Genomic DNA, 21,403 nt, shown 5'->3' on the forward strand with positions numbered 1-21,403 from the left:
TGGCTGGGCTGCGTTCATGTCATTCCCACGCATTTATTTATTATTTATTACACCCCATTCACACCTCCGCGACAAAACGCCCGACGCCGGCCGCTCGTGCCGCTGGAGGGGAGAATTCCCATTGCTGTCTATGAGATGGTTCATATCTCATAGACGCCGTTCACCTGCGGCATGAAAAAAAGTCCCGGACCCTTTTTTTCAGGCGGCATTGGCGTTCGGCCATACAAAGCAATAGGAAGGATTTGTAAAAAAAAAGTTACACTATTCGCGGCAAAATACACCGCGTACGCGGCGTTACTTGTCGCGGAGGTGTGAATGCAGCCTAAAAGGCCCAACCAAAATCCTCAGCACCAGGCCCATGATGTTCTTGATCTGGCCCTGGCCCATGGTATAGCGGCCCTAAGAGGCCAAGCTGCCCAGTAAAAGTGTCAGTTTGAGGGTTGGGATGAACAATTTAACACTGACAGGGGTGTGTACAATAGTCAATATTTATTTATACAGTTAAATCCTTTATCCCCTAAAGGAATAAAAACTGTTTAGCTACTGAAAAAATGGTAGGCTTTAATTTGTTGGTCACTTACTGTATGTATAGTCCATCTAAATCTACTAGTCCATCTACCACTCCCCTCTCCACAGGTTAACACTGCTGTCTAATGATGACTATATAGTCCATAGACACAGTGGAGGAGTGAACATAGCCATCCTAACATAGAAGGTGTGTTAATGGCTGTATATCACCGGGTAAAGGAACAATAAGTAAAAAATTAAAAAAAAAAAAATACAGCCACCAAATCTATGGACTGGCAAGCTGCAATATAATACATTTTTGTTTTTGAGTTTAGATATACTTCAAGCTGGGAGGTTGAATGAGTCCAATGCAAAGTTCCCGCAGGGATCTCCAAACTACGGCCCTCCAGCTGTTGTGGAATTATGATTCCCATGAGGCATTGTAAAACTGACATTCACAGAGATGACTAAGCATGATGGGAATTGTAGTTCCTGAACAACTGGAGGGCCATAGTTTGGAGACCCCTTCTCTAAAGGATAACTTACAAACCTCTATACTTGAAGAGCAACCATCAACACCTTTAACACTGAAGGGGCATTAGGAGTAAAACATTTCAAAAGGAGCACTTTTTTTTTCCATGATTCATACCTTGTTGATAAAATTGCCCTGCTTTTCAGGGCCACCTCTGACACTTCCAGGTATGTCAGAGGTCCCTTCTGACACTTTTTTCACAAGTTAACTTAGTGATCTCAGATGGTAGCGCATGGCACACTGTGTGCAGCAGAAATCCCATTAGCTGTTATAATTCATTAATTAATGAAGCTGCTACTTGATTACTCCCTGCCACAGCATACAGTGTCCGGCGCGCTCCCGAATTTTCTGCTGACATTGCAGTGCATGATCTCAGTTCACAGGCTTAGGCTGTGTCCAGGAGCACAACAGCAATTTGTACGCTGCAGGGCTGAGTAATCCTAATAGCCATTTCACAAATAAATGAAAGATAATAGCTATTGGGTCTACTCATTGCTGTTGCAGAGAGTATGCAAGGACTCTGTTATCTGAGACTGTGTAAGGGAACAGTGGTCAGGGCAGGGGGGCATAGCAGGTGTGAGAAGACTGTCAGACATGCCTCCAACACACCCACAAGTGTCAGAGCAGCCATAAATAGCAAGCCAATTTTAACAGCAAGACGACATGGCTTGTATAAAGTAAGTGACCCTACAGTGTAAGTGGTCCTTTTGTATACTTATTACTAGGGTTGCCCCGATACCACTTTTTTAGGACCGAGTACAAGTACCGATACTTTTTTTCAAGTAGTCGCCGATACCGAATACCGATACTTTTTTTAAATGTGTCCCCAAATGCAGCCATGTCCCCCCCCATATGCAGCCATGTCCCCCACATATGCAGCCATGTCCCCCACATATGCAGCCATGTCCCTCTAGCCATGTCCCTCACATATGCAGCCATGTCCCTCACATATGCAGCCGTGTCCCTCACATATGCAGCCATGTCCCTCACATATGCAGCCATGTCCCTCTAGCCATGTCCCTCACATATGCAGCCATGTCCCTCTAGCCATGTCCCTCACATATGCAGCCATGTCCCTCTAGCCATGTCCCTCACATATGCAGCAATGTCCCTCTAGCCATGTCCCTCACATATGCAGCCATGTCCCTCTAGCCATGTCCCTCACATATGCAGCCATGTCCCTCACATATGCAGCAATGTCCCTCTAGCCATGTCCCTCACATATGCAGCAATGTCCCTCTAGCCATGTCCCTCACATATGCAGCAATGTCCCTCTAGCCATGTCCCTCGATGCGGCGGCAGCGGCGGGGGGGGAAAGTATTCTATTTAGGTATCGGGGGTATTTGCGCGAGTACGAGTACTCCCGCAAATACTCGGTATCGGTCCCGATACCGATACTGGTATCGGTATGTGGACAACCCTACTTATTACCGATAATGTACCTTGAATGTTAAAGATGGTAACAGTGGAGGAGAATTAGTAAAACCTGGAATTGTTGACCTGGAGCAATAAAACCTGGAAGCTAATTAGTTTCTATGCAGAACTGCACCAGATTTTGCACTCTCCAGTTTAAAAAAAAAACATTGTCTCGTTAAACTGGGTGCACACTGGTACAACACGACAGTCTTACTACTTTGGATCCAAATTTGCCTTGTGATTTGAAGTCTGACATGCGTCCGACTTCGATCCCCGACAATACCAGGCACTGTCTGGTAAAAAATCTTGAGAGGGAACTCCACGCTAAATAAAATATAAAAAAATTGTCATGGGTTTAGACCTGGTATGGATTTTAAGAAGCAACTCCTATGCCAAAAAAACGGCGTGGGATCCCCCCAAAATCCATACCAGACCCTTATCCAAGTATGCAGCCCCCCCACCCCAAAGCAATATGTCCCCATGTTGATGAGGACAAGGGCCTCTTCCCAAAAAACCTGGCCGTTGGTTGTCCGGGTCTGCGGGCGGGGGCTTATTGGAATCTGGGAGCCCCCTTTAATAAGGGGGCCCCCAGATCCCGGCCCCCCATCCTATGTGAATGAGTACATCGTACCCCTACCCATTCACCTGGAAAAAAAAGTGTAAAAAAATAAAACACACTACACAGGTTTTTAAAGTAATTTATTAGGCAGCTCCGGGAGTCTCTTCTGACTTCTCTGCGCTATCCGGTCTCTTCTCCGCACTCTCCGTTCTTCTCCCGCTGTCCGGTGTCTTCTGCCGGGTCTCCTCCTCTATATTCTGCTCTTTTGCTAGCTCTTGCCAAGTCTTCTCCATCGTCTTCTTCCCTCTGCTCTTCTTCCGATGTTGACGCAACACTCTCTCCTGCTGTAATGGTGTGTACGTGGTGAGCAATGACTTATATTGGCATGACGTCACCGACCCATCATGCCCAGTGTGGTGACGTTATAAGTGGCGGGATCGCCGGATGACATCACTTCGCCCCATGCCAATATGTCGTTGGGCACCGCGCACACAGCATTACAGTGGAAGAGAGCGTTGCATCAACATCGGAAGAAGAGCAGAGGGAAGAAGATGACGGAGAGGACCGGGATAGAGCTAGCAAAAGAGCTGTGGAAAAGACCACGGAAGTTGCCTAATAAATTACTTTAAAAACCTGTATAGTGTGTTTTATTTTTGACACTTTTTTTTCCAGATGAATGGGTAGGGGTATGATGTACCCCTACTCATTCACATAGGGTGGGGGGAAGGGATCTGGGGCCCCCTTATTAAAGGGGTTCCCAGATTCTGATAAACCCCCCGCCCAAGACCCCGACAACCAATGGCCAGGGTTGTCGGGAAGAGGCCCTTGTCCTCATCAACATGGGGACAAGGTTCTTTGGGGTGGGGGTACGCAGGGCCCTCCCTGCCCCAAAGCACCCACCCCCCAAGTTGAGAGCATGTGGCCTGGTACGGTTCTTGGCGCTCGCTCGTTCCCACCCCCTTCCTGACTGGCCGGGCTGTGTGCTCGGATAAGGGTCTGGTATGGATTTTGGGGGGACCCCCATGCCAATTTCTTCGGCAAAAGAGGTTCCCCTTAAAATCCATACCAGACCGAAGGGCCTGGTATGCTCTTAGAGGGGGAACCCATGTCGTTTTTTTTTTTATTTGGCGTGGAGTTTTCCTTCAAAATCATGAGCACAAGTCGCATGCCAAAGTCAGATCAGGCAAGACGATGTTCCGACTTTGATCCGACATCAATGATATTCAATGGTAGGATCAAAGTCGGACCAAAGTAGTGCAAGTCGGACCAACTTGTGTCGGACCAGCTCCCACTGATTTTGACACGTCATGCGACATGAGCTCCCAATCTCGGAGCGTTTGTCGTACCAGTGTGAACCCGGCATAAACCCAATCAAACTCTTAGATTAAATCAGCTAAATTGAATACAGGTGCATCAAAACAAAAGACTTGCCTGGATGGAAAAGCCTGTCCCCTAACATGCTGTAGAGAAGGGCTTTTGTTCTCTGCTCAAAGCAGTGATCCCTGTGCAAACTCAGCCCTAGAGTTTTACAACAAAAAATATTATGTTGCCTGCTGATTGAAGAGCTCTAGCTTTGACTTAGCGGGGGGGGGGGGGGCATATTGGACCTTTGCAGAGAGACAGCTACTTTTACAGGGTAGGGGTCCTGCAGAATGGTGTAAGGGAAAAAGCTTTGAACATCTTTTGTTTTGATGCATCTGGAATGCATTAAGCTGATCTTTAATACAACGACTAAAATATGGAAGAAAATGTGTTTCACACTGGGGCGTTTTTCAAGCGTTATTCAAGCTTTTTCCGAGCGTTATTCGAGCGAAGCCTCATCTGCAATCCCAATGTGCTGGTAAAGCACCGCTAAGACCCTAACGTTTTAGGGCGTTTTTGCAGTGCCTTAGTGTGAAAGGGTAAGGCGTTTTTACAGCGCTTTCAATTCATTTAAATGGAGAGGGGCGTTTTTGGAGCGTTTTTTTCAGCGCCCAAAAGCTGCTCCAAAGATGCTGCTTGCAGGACTCAGTGTGAAAGGGTCCATTGAGATGCATGGAGAGCAATTTATGAGCGGTTTAATTGCGCTATTTTTAACGCTAAAACGCTGTAAAAACGCTTCAGTGTGAAAGGGGTCTAAAAAAGTCACATAAAATAAATTAAAGGTTAACCCTACAATATCAACACAAAGGTGCTTACTAGAAATAACTTTACTTTCAAATTCAAATTCCAAACACATATCCTGTCAGTAACTCAATTTTTGTATAGCAAACATATAGAACAATAAATGCATTTCAGAATTTACTAATACATATTGTAAAGGACTAGTATCAAGTGAAGGGCTTTAAAGGACACCGCCACTTGCTGGTTCTTCTTATTAAAGCGGGGGTTCACCCTCTAGCATTAAATTTGGCATAGTAGCGCGAGCTACAGTATGCCTGTCTGTATTTTTTTTATCCCCGTACTCACTGTGCAATTGGATATTGAAGATTCCGGGGAATGGGCGTTCCTATGGAGAGGGAAGGTGATTGGCACGTCACGCTTCTCCGGAAATAGCCGAAATAGGCTTGGCTCTTCACGGCACCTGCGCATAGCCTGTGCGCAGGCGCCGTGAAGAGCTGAGACCTACTCCGGCTGTCTTCGGGAGCGTGACGTGCCAGTGCCGGCCGTCAATCACCCTCCCTCTTGCTAGGAACGCCCATTCCCCACGGCAGATGGAATCGTCTATGTACGATTACACTGTGAGTATGGGGATAAAAAAATTAGGACAGGCATACTGTAGCTCGCGCTACTATGCCGAATTTTATGCTGAAATGTTGTTCTGCAGGGTGAACCACCGCTTTAAGGGCTTCATTTGCCCATTTTTATTAAAAACAAGTTCTGCAAACAAACATAGGTTTCCCTCGCATTCAGCCTAGTTGGCTCTCACATGCAGCACTGCTGCTCTGGCCTTACACTCCAGGCCCTTGTCTGTCTCCTACAGACTGTTTTACCGACCGACTTGGTGCACACAGCTAGTAGCCTCTTGCTGCACCTGCTCCCTCGTGGAGCCCTCTTGACTCCTGGTACTCAGACTTCCTATCTACCGGGGTGGAACCCAGAACTATGGTCAGGTTACTACTAAAAGCCCAGCACACACCTGACCAATCAGTATGCTGGCTGTTTTCAAAATCAGGACCTAGGACTGGGTATTTCATCCCACCCGGATCTCTCAGAAATCCTGGGCTCCAGGTCCAAAAGTGGACCTTTGTAAGTAAGGAGGAAACTGAAATGCCAGTTTCCTCTTCATGTTACAAGCTCCCTGGAGCCCCTCAACCCATCTGGTTGAGAATTCTGGGTCACAAGCTCCTTCTAGACCCTGGCAGGGCAACACTCTGCCACAATATGATCAAAAAGATAAAATATCTTCCAAGATTCCACAAGATTAACAGGGATAACAGCTTCACTTTAGGGTTTGTTCCAGCTAGACATGTTCTCGTGCAGTTGGCTGCATTTTCTAAGCACAGGCAAAATGTGCAGACATCAGAAAATTGATTGGTTTTATCAGAGACCATTGAACATCATGAACAACATCACAGCATTTAGGAACAAGCATATCTAATGAGAGAGAAAATGGAATCTAGTAGTCAACTGTTAGGGAAATCATTCTCTCCAGATAGTCTCTTTTGAGTAAGTTTATTAGTACAATGGCTGTTTAGCACACAAGAAAAATCACAGACTAATCAGAGCCTGTTTAAAGCGGAGTTCCACCCAAATTTACTATATCTTATCACCTTCAGTACATTGCATAGATCTTCCAATGCCACTCCAATCATTTTTTTGCACTTTAAATACCTTATTTCGGTTTTAAGGTCTACTTCCTGTCCACAGGAGAAGGCGTGTATCTAGCTTTCCCCAGCGCCGCATTGTTTCCTGGGAGCTAAGTGTCATGCTTCCCAAGAGTCAGTGCGGGAGTCTAGTCCCGCCTAATCAGTGCGGGAGTATCGTCTAATCGTCGTGGCAACCCGGAACACTGAGCATGTGCGGGAACGAGCGGTGAATGCTGGGAGATTAGCATTCACTGCATCCAGGAAATGAGTGCGTGAGGGATTCACATGCCCACAAGCAAAATGGAAACTGCCTTCATCAAATTTTAAAAGTTAATCTTGTTTACAAAAACGGACAGCGGATGTTTTAGAACACCAAAACAGTGAGGGCCAGATCCACAAACGAATTACGCCAGTGTATCTATTGATACGCCGCGTAATTTCAAATTTCCTGCGTCGTATCTTTGTTTTGTATCCACAAAACAAGTTACGACTGGATGAGGGATCGATCCGACAGGCGTAAGTCTTAGTACGCCGTCGGATCGTAGGTGCATATTTACTCTGGCCGCTAGGTGGCGTTTCCGTCGAATTCCGCATTGAGTATGCAAATTAGCTAGATACGGCGATCCACGAACGTACGTCCGGCGCATTTTTTTACGTCGTTTGCGTTTGGCTTTTTCCGGCGTATAGTTACCCCTGCTATATGAGGCGTATCCTATGTTAAGTATGGCCGTCGTTTCCGCGTCAAATTTTGAAAATGTTACGTTGTTTGTATAAGTCGTTCGCGAATAGGGCTTTGCGTAGAATGACGTTACCGTCGTAAACATTGGCTTGTTCCGGTTTAATTTCGAGCATGCGAACTGGGATACCCCCACGGACGGCGCATGCGCAGTTGAAAAAAAACGTCATTTACGTCGTGTCAAGACGTATTTACATAAAACACGCCCCCATCACATCCATTTGAATTGCGCGCCCTTATGCCGCCAAAGTTACACTACGCCGCCGTAACTTACGGCGCGCATTCTTTGAGGATACAAAAAAAAAGTACGTTACGGCGGCGTAGTGTATCAGAGATACGCTACGCCCGACGGAAATATGCGCCAGGGTACGTGGATCTGGCCCTGAGTACTCATCTGCAATGGTGCCTGCATTGTTATGGGTCCAAAGTCAATGGGCAGAGCCAGTGGCCCAAGACCAGTGGATCCCTTGTGGATCCTTTTAGATGTCTATAACGGTGGCATTTATCCCAATGACCATCAGTATAGGAGAAGGCATTCTTCCTACTACTGGCTACCAGTGGGGGGGCGGTGACAAAGTGATCAACCTTGGGTGGCAAGTACTTTAGAAATGCCCCATTCTTTATTCTTTACTTGGTATATCTACAGTATCCAACTGATTATGCTAATTTACTGTGAGCTGTAGATATATTTATTTTAGTGGGGGTTCCCTGAGGTGTGAAAATAATTTCAAAGGTTCCTCAGGGTTAAAAAAAAATGCTTGTTTATGTTTTTAGCAGTTTAGATGATAGGTTTTGATACATTAGAATTGTTTCTAATGAGGCTATTCACATCTCCATGCTGAGTTGTAAAAAATGGGGCATGTCCAATATTTTATGCGTTTGCCTGCACATTTCTGGCCCATCAAAAACTATGCAAGCACATAAAAATGCATTTAAAATACATGAACAAATACATGTAAAATGCATTTAAAATGCACTAAAAACATGTGTTAAAAGACATAAAATACAAGGAAAAATGCAAGACAGCAAAAGCAGAGAGGTGTGAACCTAGCCCTACAGACACAGTTGGAAAAGGCAGTAAAATGATATGAGAATTGCATGGCGGGATATGATCAATATTTTACACATTACAGCATTTGCCAGATGACAATTATCACACCAGATCACACATTTAATTATGTTATATTCAGTTTCACATGTCCTGGGTTTTACATTTTCATTAATTTCATGTTAGTCAAATTCATTATGCATCAGCTAGGTATGTACTGTATGGGGTCATGGACAAAATAATGGAATAAACACATAAAAATGCATTTGAAACTTTATAAAGGAGATGTAAAGACAGAAGTTTTTTATTTTTTATTTTAATACATTCTATACATTAGGATGAAAAAAACTTCTGTGTGTAGCAGCACCCCCTTTTATTACTTACCTGAGCTCCTTTTCTCTCCAGCGATGTCCACGAAATGTCTAAGCCGCCCGGGACACTCCTCCTGATTGGCTGAGACACAGCAGCGGTGCCATTGGCTCCAGCGGCTGTCAAAGTCAGTCAGCCAATCAGGGGATAACGGAGGCGGGGCCAGGTTGGGGCTCCGTGTCTAAATGGATAGACGGAGCTCTGACTAGGCTCGGTACCCCCATAGAAAGCTGCTGGCTGAGGGGGGCACTCGATAGAAGGGAGGGGCCAGGAGCAGCAAAGAGGGACCCGAAAAGCAAAACCAACTGCACAGAGGTAAGGGTAACATGTTTGTTATTATTTTATTTTATTTTTTTAAAACAAGACTTATAATCACTTTAAAGTCAAATATCTAACACAATGAAATGTTTTATTATATTAAGTTGGTTGCTAGCAGTATGTGCATCAAATACCACTTTAAAATATTTAAAGCATCGTAAAGCAATTATGCTGGGTTCACACTGGTACGACATGACAGTCGTCCTACTTTGCCCTCCGACTTTGCCCTGCGACTTGAAGTATGACTTCAATGAACAGGGATCTGACATCGATCCCTGACAATGCAGGGCACTGTGTCTGGTATGAATCTTCAGGGGGAACTCCACGCCAAATTTTAAATAAAAAACTGGCATGGGTTCCCCCTCCAAGATCAAACCAGGCCCTTCAGTTTGGTATGGATTTTAAGGGGAACCCCCACGCCAAAAAAAACGGCATGGGAGTCCCCCCAAAATACATACAGACCCTTATCCAGGCACGCAGCCCGGCAGGTCAGGAAAGGGGGTGGGGTTGAGTGAGCGCCCCCCTCCTGATTTTGGGGGGACCCCACGCCGTTTTTTTTGGTGTAGGGGTTTCCCTTAAAATCTATACCAGACCGAAGGGGGGTAGAGGAGGAACCCATGGTGTTTTTTTATTTAAAAATTGGCGTGAAGTTCCCCCTCAAGATCATCAGAGCACAACTTTGATCCGACTTCAATGATTTTCAATGGGCTGAAGTAGGATCAAAGTTGGGTCCAAAATAGTGCAGGTGTCGGACCAGTTAAGACGGCTCCCAATGTCGAAGCGTTTGTCGCACTAGTGTGAGCCCGGCCTTAAAGGAGTACCGAACAGTCAGTGCAAAATGACAGGTGTTTAAGTGCAACTTTGGGAAATATTAGAACTAGTTGAACTATGTACTCAAAATTACATATATGATATAATCTGTCAATAGTGTTACCACACCAGTTCTTGCTTTCCTGAGACCCTGGTTTCTTATTTCCTGTAGCAAGCTAAGCTGTTTGAAACATTCAGGTTTTTTTCCCCCATATACAGTAGCGTAAACCTTTTTTCCAAACCCAAAAAAATGGTGCTCTAGCTGCTTATAAATTGTTAGCTGAGGTTGAGCTTTGTTTGTTGTTCTCTTATTTGAAGTCCATTTACCTACATGTTCATCTAAAACTACCCTGTGCACAGGGGGACCACACTGCTGTGTGATTTAATTGCAAAATCAACACTCTATTACAAGAAGTGGAAAAAAAAGCTACTAGCAGGATCAGTAGGCAATAAAACTATGTTAGCCATATAGATTACAAACTATCCTACGTCCCACCATTTTTACTTAATTGGTTAAGAGATCTCAGGATATCTCTGTTGCCCGAACAACATTGTTCACTTTGCCCGCAATCATCTATTGCTAATAAGATCCAGGAATCAGGTTTTAAAATCTTATCAAGGTAGTACAGCGAGCCTCTCCAGTCTGCTGACACTGTGAGGCAGATGCGGGTACTTTTCTACACATATTCTGGGGCTGTTCCTTCCTTAGAAGTTTTTGGGATGTGGTGCAAGTGTACAAGGTGTCGAGAAACTGACAGACGCTGATCTGGGGAACAATCCTGATGATTTCTAACTGCACCTGAATCATATGTCTAAAAAGCGATAAAAACACTCCCTTTTCATACATCTGCTTAATGCAGCAAGAGCATGTATTCTGCTCAAATGCAAACAAAACTCACCCCCTACTCTGAACATGTGGTTTTTGAAGGTCCGGGATCTTTAAAACTGAGTAATTCCCAACAGGGTTTTATTTTGTGGACTTTACCTTGTCCCGGGAGTTTGGGAACGTCATTACTAAAGTTTGGCCTACCCATGCGATGGTGCAAAATAATATTGAGGGCTGGTTTACACCAGGAAGTACACAGGAACGTGCTTGCGTTCCTGTGTGATTTAAGTGTAGTGCATTTTCTCTTATGTTTCTCATTTTCTGAAAACATAGAAAAATAATTATAGCCTTTATAAACAGAACCAGGTCAGCACCTGAGTTACTCTATTCCAAGAGTAATGCACTTTACCTAGCTGTACATGGCTGGAATGTTAAAGAAAATTGTATTGAGAAAAACGACTAAACTCAAAAACAAAAACAAGCGCTCATGGAAAAAAAAACAACCCCAGATCTAATATAATGCCAACATTACTGGCTGCAGCTGCTACCTTACAAAAAAAGTCTTTAAATAAAGCCAGTCAAAAGAATAAACACACAGGGTAAATATAAATAAATACAGAATGGGTAGATATAAATATACACCAGGTAGCGCTTGTACATGTATGTGTCATAAACATATACACTCTCTCTGATTAATAATCGTCCATATTGTGAAATCACACTTATGAGGGAAATGTGAGAAAACTAAAAGCCACAATCCACTTAATCCCAGAGGATGGAGAAATCTTGCTGCTACCAGAAGACAACACCTCCACACGTGTGCTGAAAAGGAGGGGGGGGGGGGGGTGTGGATAGAAACCCCATCTTGGGTAAACTCTTACCACAAAGCGATCAAACAATCAGCATATAGATAATCAGAATCAGTTAGAAGGCGATCTCAGCAGATGTCTCCACTCACTCCTAGTCAGCCAATCTGATTGCTCAGTGATTACCATATAAAAAGAAGGGAATGGACATCGCGTGACCCCGTTTTAAAACTTTAATAATAAATCACATGAATTCCATCAGGATGTACACTCACATACAGCATGAATCAATCAGCGTTATTCACAGTTCAAAGCATCAGCCCAGTATCAGTAAACCACCTGCGTCTCGCTGCTTCCTGTGCTGCGGGGATAGTAGCCTTTGCCTCTGACACTGTCTGGCGTCCTCACTTGCGTTACTTGGCTCCACCCTGACTAGTTTCGTCATTCGACATCATCTGACCAGTAACGCAAGTGAGGACGCCAGACAGTGTCAGAGGCGAAGACTACTATCCCCGCAGCACAGAAAGCAGCTAATTGTAGGAGACGCAGGTGGTTTACTGATACTGGGCTGATGCTTAGAACTGTGAATAACGCTGATTGATTCATGCTGTATGTGAGTGTACATCCTGATGGAATTTATGTGATTTATTATTAAAGTTTTAAACGCGATGTCCATTCCCTTCTTTTTATATGGTAACCACTGAGCAATCAGATTGGCTGATTAATATGGACGATTATTAATCAGAGAGAGTGTATATGTTTATGACACATACATGTACAAGCGCTACCTGGTGTATATTTATATCTACCCATTCTGTATTTATTTATATTTACCCTGTGTGTTTATGGCTGGAATTTTGCTTGAAAATGGTTAATGATTTGATAATCGTTTTTGACCATTTTGAAAAAATTTAAGGCAAAAGATTTTGTTCTTGTTTATTATCAAAATGAATTCAATAATAACTGTTAGGCCCGGTACACACGAGCAAACATGTACGATGAAAGCGGTCCGTCGGACCGTTTTCACCGTACATGCCTGCCAGAGGGCTTCTGTACGATGGTTGTACTAACCATCGTACAGAAGTCCGCGCGTAAACACTACGCGGGGCGTGTCCGCGTCGTCGCCGCGGCGACGTGGGCGGGCCTGCCATTTAAAGGCTTCCACGAATGCGTCGAAGTCATTCGACGCATGCGAGGGACGGCGGGCGCTCGGACATGTACGGTAGGTCTGTACTGACGACCGTACATGTCCGAGCGGGCAGGATTCCAGCGGACGGTTTTAAAACACGTCCAGGAATATTTGCCCGCTGGGAAAAGGCCCGGCGGGCAAATGTTTGCTGGAATTCGGCCCGCTCGTGCCTACACACGACCGAACATGTATGCTGAAACTGGCCCGCGGACCAGTTTCAGCATACATGTTTGGTCGTGTGTACGGGGCCTTAAAGGTTTAGTTTGAACGTTAGTTGTTTGCTATAAACCTTTGTTCATTTTAAATATGGCATGGATTGTATGTGGAAGGGTAAAAATTGCTTTGATGCCTCTCAAAACAAAATGTTAAAATTGTAACTACTGGTATGGCAATCTAACTTTAAAAGGGCTTTCTCACGATATATGGTAGGCCAATGATGGTGCTATCACAAACTCTGACAATTGATTTTTCAAAACTTCTGTACACAAGTTCTAAGGAAATTCTCCCCAGGTATTACTAGCTTTTGTGAACTTCACTAAGATGGAATTCGTGGCAGGACTGCCTAATGGAAGCTGCACAAAGATGTAGAACCTCGTGTAGGAAGCACAATAGTTTTACAAGCATAATTTGATGAGAAAGCCAAATTATGCAATCAGTCAGCAATATATGTTGCCAAGTCTTAAAGTTGTGGGGTATGTGTAGTAGCATGGATAGTCATCTCCTGAGTGCCACTGGGACCAATGCCATTTAACAGGGTCATGTGCATCCTCAGATGCAAACACGTTGGTGCTCCCATAGTCTAGGCTGGTACTACTACCCAAAAAATAAAATTCAAATCCAGCAGTGGTTTAATCATATAAAAAAGATGAGCTTAAACATCTTTCATGATCTCCCTGATTACAACTTTTCAATATCACTGAGCCTTTATGAGAAGCTCTGGAGTACAAATTGAAAAGCACATTTTTACATCCTTGCTCCCATAACAAGCTAAGGGCTTTTCTACTGTGCAATAAACAATTACATTTTTTAAGGGTCTATATGATTGCATACAAAGAAGGAAACGGGTGGACTGGCTCTTGTATGTTCTATAGGATATTTTAGTATTTATTGTTTCCATTTTTTTGACCATCTCTGTAAATATATGTTTATACTGCATTTTTTCCTAACAAAGATGCATCTACCCCTAAAAGCACTTGATATTTTATGTGCACCAAATAAAAACACACACACACACAGACATTAAAAACACTCACAGAGTGTTATTTACCATACACAATATCCCACAGCACTGTGGCTAGCCATATTTTAGCTTACTGTGGTCAAATCAACGATAGATTGATTCTGATAGGTGGAATTGATTAGTTCACTTTGTATTAAATAAGCCCAAGCGTAATACATTTCTCTAAGATAGTCAAATAAAAAAATGACCATTAACACAATGTTACAGCAGTTTGGTGTTTCATTTGTTATTTGAATGTGATGCGACAATAACTTGCATTGAAATGTTAAATGTTATCATACTAAACAACATATAAAAGAGGGAAAGTATGCACAATATAAAGTATATAGCTGAAATATGAATACTTCTTGGCACAGGCTGGGTGATGAATGATCCCAAGTATGTAGGTTATGGAGATGGTGGAAAGGTTACTGACTGGGAGAGATTCCTAAACTGCAGTGAAATGTGAGATCAGCTATTTGTGACAGGCATACAGAGCCGATCTTACCAAGAGGGGGGCTGGGTACACAGCTAAAGGGGTATAGGATATAAAAGGTCTTGTCAGGAGGATCACAAAAATGAAGGTTTTCATAGAGAAGAGTGACACAGGAGATCAGATGTGTCTAAAGGCAACACAAGTGGAAACACATTCACACTTGCATATAGCAATTAGTTGAAGTCATCAGAGGGCAGAAACAGCTGAAGACTATGTAAGGTTGACAGGCAAATGTGGCTTGGCACAGCTGTTAAAACATATTCTTCATAGTGAGAGCGGGCTTAACTTAACCAACGAACATTATACACATCGTACACTTTTTAAAGTAGCAGAGAGAAGACATTTATATTCAGAACAACCAAGGTTTAAACATAACCAAGTTCCTAACCAAATTTAATTGAAACATGCAAGTGAGGTAATATTACGGTTACAGTTGCATAAAATATACAATACACCTTCCTCTGATTAGTTACGCATTTAGGATAAAAGAGCCAATCAAATCAAGTGCGTTAAATCCATTTCTGATTCAGCCCCCAAAAAAGTAACATTACACAGCACACTTCCATGTGAGGATGTGCAAACTACTATAAGAAGAAAATATGTGCATCACTTACCCATTCCAGGAGTTTAATAAAGCCCAATGGTTCTTCTAGCCGCTTCCAGCGCAGGCCTGTCAGTGGGTTCTAGTGAATGGAGGAAGAGGTCAGTATTTAACCTCATTCAGAGGCAAAGCCACCCCTGACACACAGTTCACCCCTCGTGCTACCTTTATGGCCCATCGTGGGGGGCCCCCTTCTCTGTCCATCGTTGCGGAGGACATTCCTGTAGACATCCTTTTAATTCAAACTTGAGCCAGGTAATTAAAAGGAATCCCAAGTGCAAGGTCTTCAGCTTATGTTGCAGATCTTCTTGATGTTCTATTTATAGCCGATTAGTATGATTTCACCAAAAGCTCCCCCTATCTATACTGATATCCTAGCTTATCTAAATTTTTATTTATTCTAATATATACACATTAGTATATGCATTTCTATAAATCCCCGATCAGTTGGTATAATTCTGGATATTTCCTGTAGTCGCCTGTAACATGCACCAAAATATTATTGAAACTGATATATATATAAACACCCTCTGGTTGCTTTCAATGTTCTGTACGCCTCTAAACTTAGACTTTTTTCCTTTGTGTCTGTATTCTGGACCGGTCCCTGGCTCTATGCCCTTTGCTGTCTGCCTATCTTTCCTTCTGCCCCCTCCCTACTCCCTCTTTGTGTCCCACACTCACCTCCTCACTCCCTCTCTCTCCCAGAACACTGACAAAAAAAAGTCCTATTTCAGAGTGCAGCAGAGTGAATGCAAGAGACACCTGATCTCTACACACACCCCATCCCAAAAAGGAAGATGAGCAATCATCAGTGCAGTTGGTGGGAGGTAACACATTACTTCACAGGGTCTTTGTGGTTTTTCTGTTATCTCATAGGTAATACCCAAGACCTGACTTTAAAGAGGTCACCGGCTTTTCTGCTAATATATCATAAACTGTAGTTTAAGGAACTGTATGAAATGTAACCATATTGTAAAGACACAAACATGTTTCTAAAGTGACCCTGCTCCTATTTCACAAAAGTAAAAGACACCATGTAAAAAAAGGGGATACATACTAGTCCAGGGAAGCAGTTAGGGCTGCAACTAACGATTATTTTCATAATCGATTAGTGGGCCGATTATTGTTTCGATTAATCGGATAATAGCCTTTAAAAAAAAGAAAATTGAATTTTTAATTTTTTTTGGGTCAATCTGTTGTTGGGCAGATTACAAAACACAAATTGCCGCAAAAACACATTACATGCTTTTCTGCAGCTTCTCCATTGAAGTATATTGAACCAAAAAAAAAATAGCACGTTTTGCGTTAAAAAGTCCTTACCCTTTCCAAATACGCAGCAGCTGAAAAAAAATCATGGATGTGAACGTGTCCCATAGGAAAACATGTAAATGAACTGTAGTGTGTTTCTGCAAAAAGCACCAGGCCTTAGATGTGAACCCAGGCCTGAGATGTTTAGTAACATAATGGGGGTTAAAAAAAACAAAAATAAGTACAAAAAGAGCAAATAATCGCTACTGTAAAGGGGTTCATTTTTTTACTGTGGGACAGTGAAAGTAATACTGTATTTACAGTAGCAATTTGCTTTTTTGTACTATAAAGGGCTAATTTTCGTTTTTTTTTAACCCCATTATGTTACTGGAGCAACCAAGATCATTGGGATCCCTTCGACCTCCACCCAGCGAAGCAGATGTGGAAGAAGTTTCAGAGGAGAAAAGGCATAAAGCAGCCAATACCAGTCCCACGGTACCACCAACGCGTCTGCCCAGGGGTCCCTTGATCTGGCCATGAACCTCAATACCTTCCGATTGAGACGAGACGCCATGAGATCCACGTCCGGCGTACCCTATCTCTGGCAGATGAGGTGAAACACATCCGGGTGTAGAGACCATTCTCCCTGGTCCAGCATCTGACGACTCAGGTAGTCCGCCTGCCAGTTTTCCACGCCCGGAATGTATACGGCCGACAGAGCCGGCACGCTTCGTTCTGCCCACCTCAGGATGTGAGCGACCTCTGAAGCTGCCGCCGTGCTTCTTGTGCCTCCTTGATGATTGACGTACGCCACCGCCATGGCGTTGTCCGACTGTATCCTGACCGGGTGCCCCCTACAGTCTCTAAGACCACGCAAAGAGGCAAAGCTTGATCGTCCGGAGTTCCAGGGCATCGATCGGCAGGCTGGATTCCTCCGGAGTCCAGCGACCCAGGGCCGACTGGACTCCCCAGACACCACCCAGCCGGTAAGACTGGTGTCGGTCGTGATCACCGTCCAGTGAAAGAGGAGGAATGACTTCCCGGACAGAAGAGCCAGAGAAGTCAGCCACCACACCAGAGAGGACCTGACCCTATGGCTCACTCAGATTTGATGATTCAGGGACGAAGGACTCTTGTCCCATCTGAGCAGAATCTTCTTCTGCAGCACTCGAGTGTGAGATTGAGCATACGGCACCGCCTCGAGGATGCAACCATGAGACCCAGGACCCGCATGCAAAAACGGAGTGACAACCAACTTTGGGAAGTTAGCCCCTGCACCGCCGTCCGAAGAGACTGCAGTTTGTTTATCGGGAGAAACACCCTCGTCACTGAGGAATCCAGAATCAACTCCAGGTATTCCAAGCGTTGATTCGGGGCCAAGACCGACTTCTGGGTGTTCAATACCCAACCAAATTCTCGGAAGGTCTGACAGGCTATAGACACGCCTTCCTCTAATTCTAAGCTTGAAATGGCCCTCAGGAGCAGGTAGTCCAAGTAGCCCATGATAGCGATACCACGCTGTCTTAACAGGGCCAAAATCAGAGCCAGCACCTTGGTAAACACCCTTGGTGTCGAAGCCAAGCCGAAGGGGAGAGCCACAAACTGATAGTGATCCTCCCCAACCGCAAACCGCAGAAATCTCTGATGACTGGCACAGATGGGGACATGCAAATAAGCATCCTTGATGTCCAAGGACGCCAGAAAGTCCCGCCGGATGAAGAGCCGAGACAACAGAGCGAATTGACTCCATCCTGAATCCTGAGGGCCTTGAGATCTAGGATAGGATGGACCCCTTCCTTCTTTGGCACTACGAATAGGTTTGAGTAAAACCCCTAAAACCGTTCCTGAGCCGGAACCGGTATGATCACCCCACATGCCAGCAGATCCTGAACCCCCCCAAATAGGGATCCAGACACGCAGGCTGAAGCTGGAGGTTGGAGGGAAAAAAATCTGCTCGGTGGAAGAGAGAGAAACTCTATCTTGTACCCTGAGGAAACCAGGAGTGTGCGCTTACCTCCTGTGTGCCTCCTGTGGGGCAGAAAAAAACCTTCTGTGGTTCTTCCCAATTCTTGTACAAGAGCTTATTGAGATAAGAAACACAAGGGAACACCTTGGCAGTGGGGACCGGCTTGCGGAACCCAAAAGGGACCGACGCCTCATCCTCCATCTCCAATGTATCTCGCACCACAGGGATAAGATCACTCACCAGGGCCCTGTAGCGCGCTGACCCGGAGTCATCCTCACTATCCGAACGGCCGCAGTCCACGCCCTCTGACGCATCAGAATCTGGCCCAGGCGCCATATCCGGGCCTGATTCTGCATCAGAATTGTCCCCGGAAGATTGCGGGGGGAAAGGGGCGTTTTTTACCCCCCGAGCTCCTGTCTGACGCCGCAACCCTGGCAACTAAGGCCTCCAAGACCGCCGACATAGCATCCACTGACACAGCAGGTGCAGGTGCACCAGTTGCCATCTCAGGTGTTTCTGGAGAGGAGATGCCCGCCTCCGACGCCATGCCGACCCACGTGTGTGACACAGGGACTAAGGCCAAGTACACTGTACACCCTCCTAGTTGCCGCAGAGAACAAGGGAACCACCCAGAGGACTCACCACTCGAAGAAAAAATGGTACCGCACAGCCTGCCGTCCGTATCCCGCCAGAGAAGCTCCTCAGCGCCGCAGCACAAGCACGCTGTCCCCCCGTGGAGTGTGTATGCCGTTTACGCCGCAAAATCAGGCACTAGAGGCCAAAACCACTGCCAAAATAGCCGCCAAGCGGTCACACTGTAAAAAGAGGCACGTGGCCACAAGAAATTGGCCGCCGAGAAGCACTAGAGGCCGCTAAAATGGCCGCATGTAAAAGAAAGCAAACACACAGCAGGCCGCAAAAAAACACACACACAGGGATTCCACAGAGAACCCCCCCCCCCACAAAGGAACAGCCAAATGAACCCCCCAGGAGACGGAGAGAGCAGCCCCCATGATCGGATGGAGCCCCCTATGGCGGACCCCCAGTCACACAGCTAGTCTGGCCCCAGTATAAGGAGGAGGGAGAGAGAAGGAGCGTAGAGAAGGAAGGTGGAAACCCCCTCTAAACCGACACTCCAGGATGTCCAGCCAAGTCCCCCACTGAAGCAGGGAACAACTACTTATCCATCCTGCGTGGACCCTCTAGAAGCATTCCTGACAGCTCATCTTCTGCATGGCGACGGAGATGACTGTCGGCCAGGCACACTGTGACTCGAACCTAGAGCCCGGACATATGTGTACCCCGGAGCACGGAGCTCACCGGCCACCCCTGGAGGCACAGGGCATGTCGTGGACAGCCCAGCGTGGTGCTAAAGGCTGCCACACGCTCGATGGCCAACACTGGGGAGACTACAAGGATCTGGGATCCATCCTGTCACCCAGTCGGCAGTTGCTAGTAGAACACAGGAACAAAAAGGAACAAAGAAAAAACAAAAATTTGAAAAAAACTCCAGACCCCATGGGCCCGAAGGGAGCCATGTCCAACTCCTACACTAACCAGAAAAAAACTGAGCTGCATGATGCAGGAAGAGGGGTTGTACCTATAGGGACTGCCCCTGGGGCGGCACTGTACAGTTTTTTTATGTGTTTAAACATTAACCTGTTTTCTGCCTAGCCCTCTCCTAGTTGAAGGCTGAATACCCACTTTGCCAAGAGAGTGCTGTGTCCGCCCATGAACGAAAGAGAAAATATTTTTACTTTTCTCCCGATCGCCCAGCGAATTAAATTCGAAATACTAACCACAAGTAGTTGTTTTTATAAAAAACTTGATTTACGATTCAATCGATCACCCCCCCCCCCCCATTTAAAATGAAATAACTGCGAACTGCGAAAACATATATATATTGTTGAATTTAATTAAAGTGCATCAACAAACAAAATTGAAAAGGCAAACCCTTTCTCTAACTGAAAAGTCACTGTGCCATTTTGCAACAAAGATTGTTAAAAAGAGTGTAAAGAAAACATTTTTTTTCATAATAAACATCCTTTACCTCCAGACATTCATTCCTCTTTTCACTTCCTCATTGTTTGTTTTTGCTCAGAAGTTGCTCTATTTCTTCTCTGTTCTGTTCACTTCCTGCTTGTCTGATTGTTACTCACCACCGTGAAGGGAGGCTTTACTGCGGTGGTCAGTGATGTGCTCGCCCCCTCCTGGGAACTACATCTGTGCGGCAGGACGCTCTCTACGTGTTAGAGACTTCAAGGAGGTGTGAATTACTGGGCGTGCCGCAATGCATACTGGGAAATGTAGTTCTTACATAAACGAGCGCCGCAAACCAGGAAGTGAATGAGAGAACAGAAACTAGAACGCTGGAGGTGATATAGATTTTATAGGTATTTACTCGTTTTTTAACAGAATCATTACACTATTATGTCTGTCTACCTTGCAAACATTAATTTTAGGCAAAACATTTTTTTTCCTTTACAACTCCTTTAAACATTCAAATTATTTATATTTGGATTAAGCTAAAAAACAAAAAAAAACTTGAGGTAACCCTTAGTTCAATTGAACATGTAAACAATAACACCATTTGCCATAAAAAAATGTAATTGCATTTTAAACATTCTTTGCCCCACCCACACTAAAGACCCTCTCTGATGGGGCGCACAACTAGCAACTAAATTTGGATGTTTAACAATCTTTGTTGCACACTGCCACTGTGATTGTACAGTGACTTTTCAGTTAGAGAAAGGGTTTGCCTTTGCAATTGTGTTTATGTTGATGCAGATGCACTTTAATTAAATGCAGCAACTAGTGCATTTAATTAAAGTGCATCAACATAAACAAAATTGCAAAGGCAAACCCTTTCTCTAACTGAAAAGTCACTGTGCAGTGACAGTGTGCAACAGATTTGTTAAACATCCAAATTATTTATACTGTATTTGGATTGAGCTAATAAAACAACCAAA

The 21,403-nt window shown here is 44.7% G+C and overlaps 1 protein-coding gene across 1 annotated transcript in view; it reads right to left on the bottom strand.

Moving 5' to 3' along the window:
- SYPL2 (synaptophysin like 2) overlaps positions 1-15,998 on the bottom strand; it is an 81,822-nt gene extending 65,824 nt beyond the window's left edge. Inside the window, exons 1-3 of the mRNA XM_040337649.1 lie at positions 15,902-15,998; positions 15,386-15,536; positions 15,234-15,302 (exon numbers count right to left, since the gene is read on the bottom strand). Of these exons, the coding sequence (XP_040193583.1) occupies positions 15,234-15,302; positions 15,386-15,451 (135 nt within the window). The 5' untranslated portion in view covers positions 15,452-15,536; positions 15,902-15,998. The remainder of the gene's footprint in view (positions 1-15,233; positions 15,303-15,385; positions 15,537-15,901) is intronic.
- Positions 15,999-21,403: the final 5,405 nt, after the last annotated feature.

This window comes from Rana temporaria, chromosome 2 (genome assembly GCF_905171775.1).
Source record: "Rana temporaria chromosome 2, aRanTem1.1, whole genome shotgun sequence".
Taxonomy (NCBI): domain Eukaryota; kingdom Metazoa; phylum Chordata; class Amphibia; order Anura; family Ranidae; genus Rana; species Rana temporaria.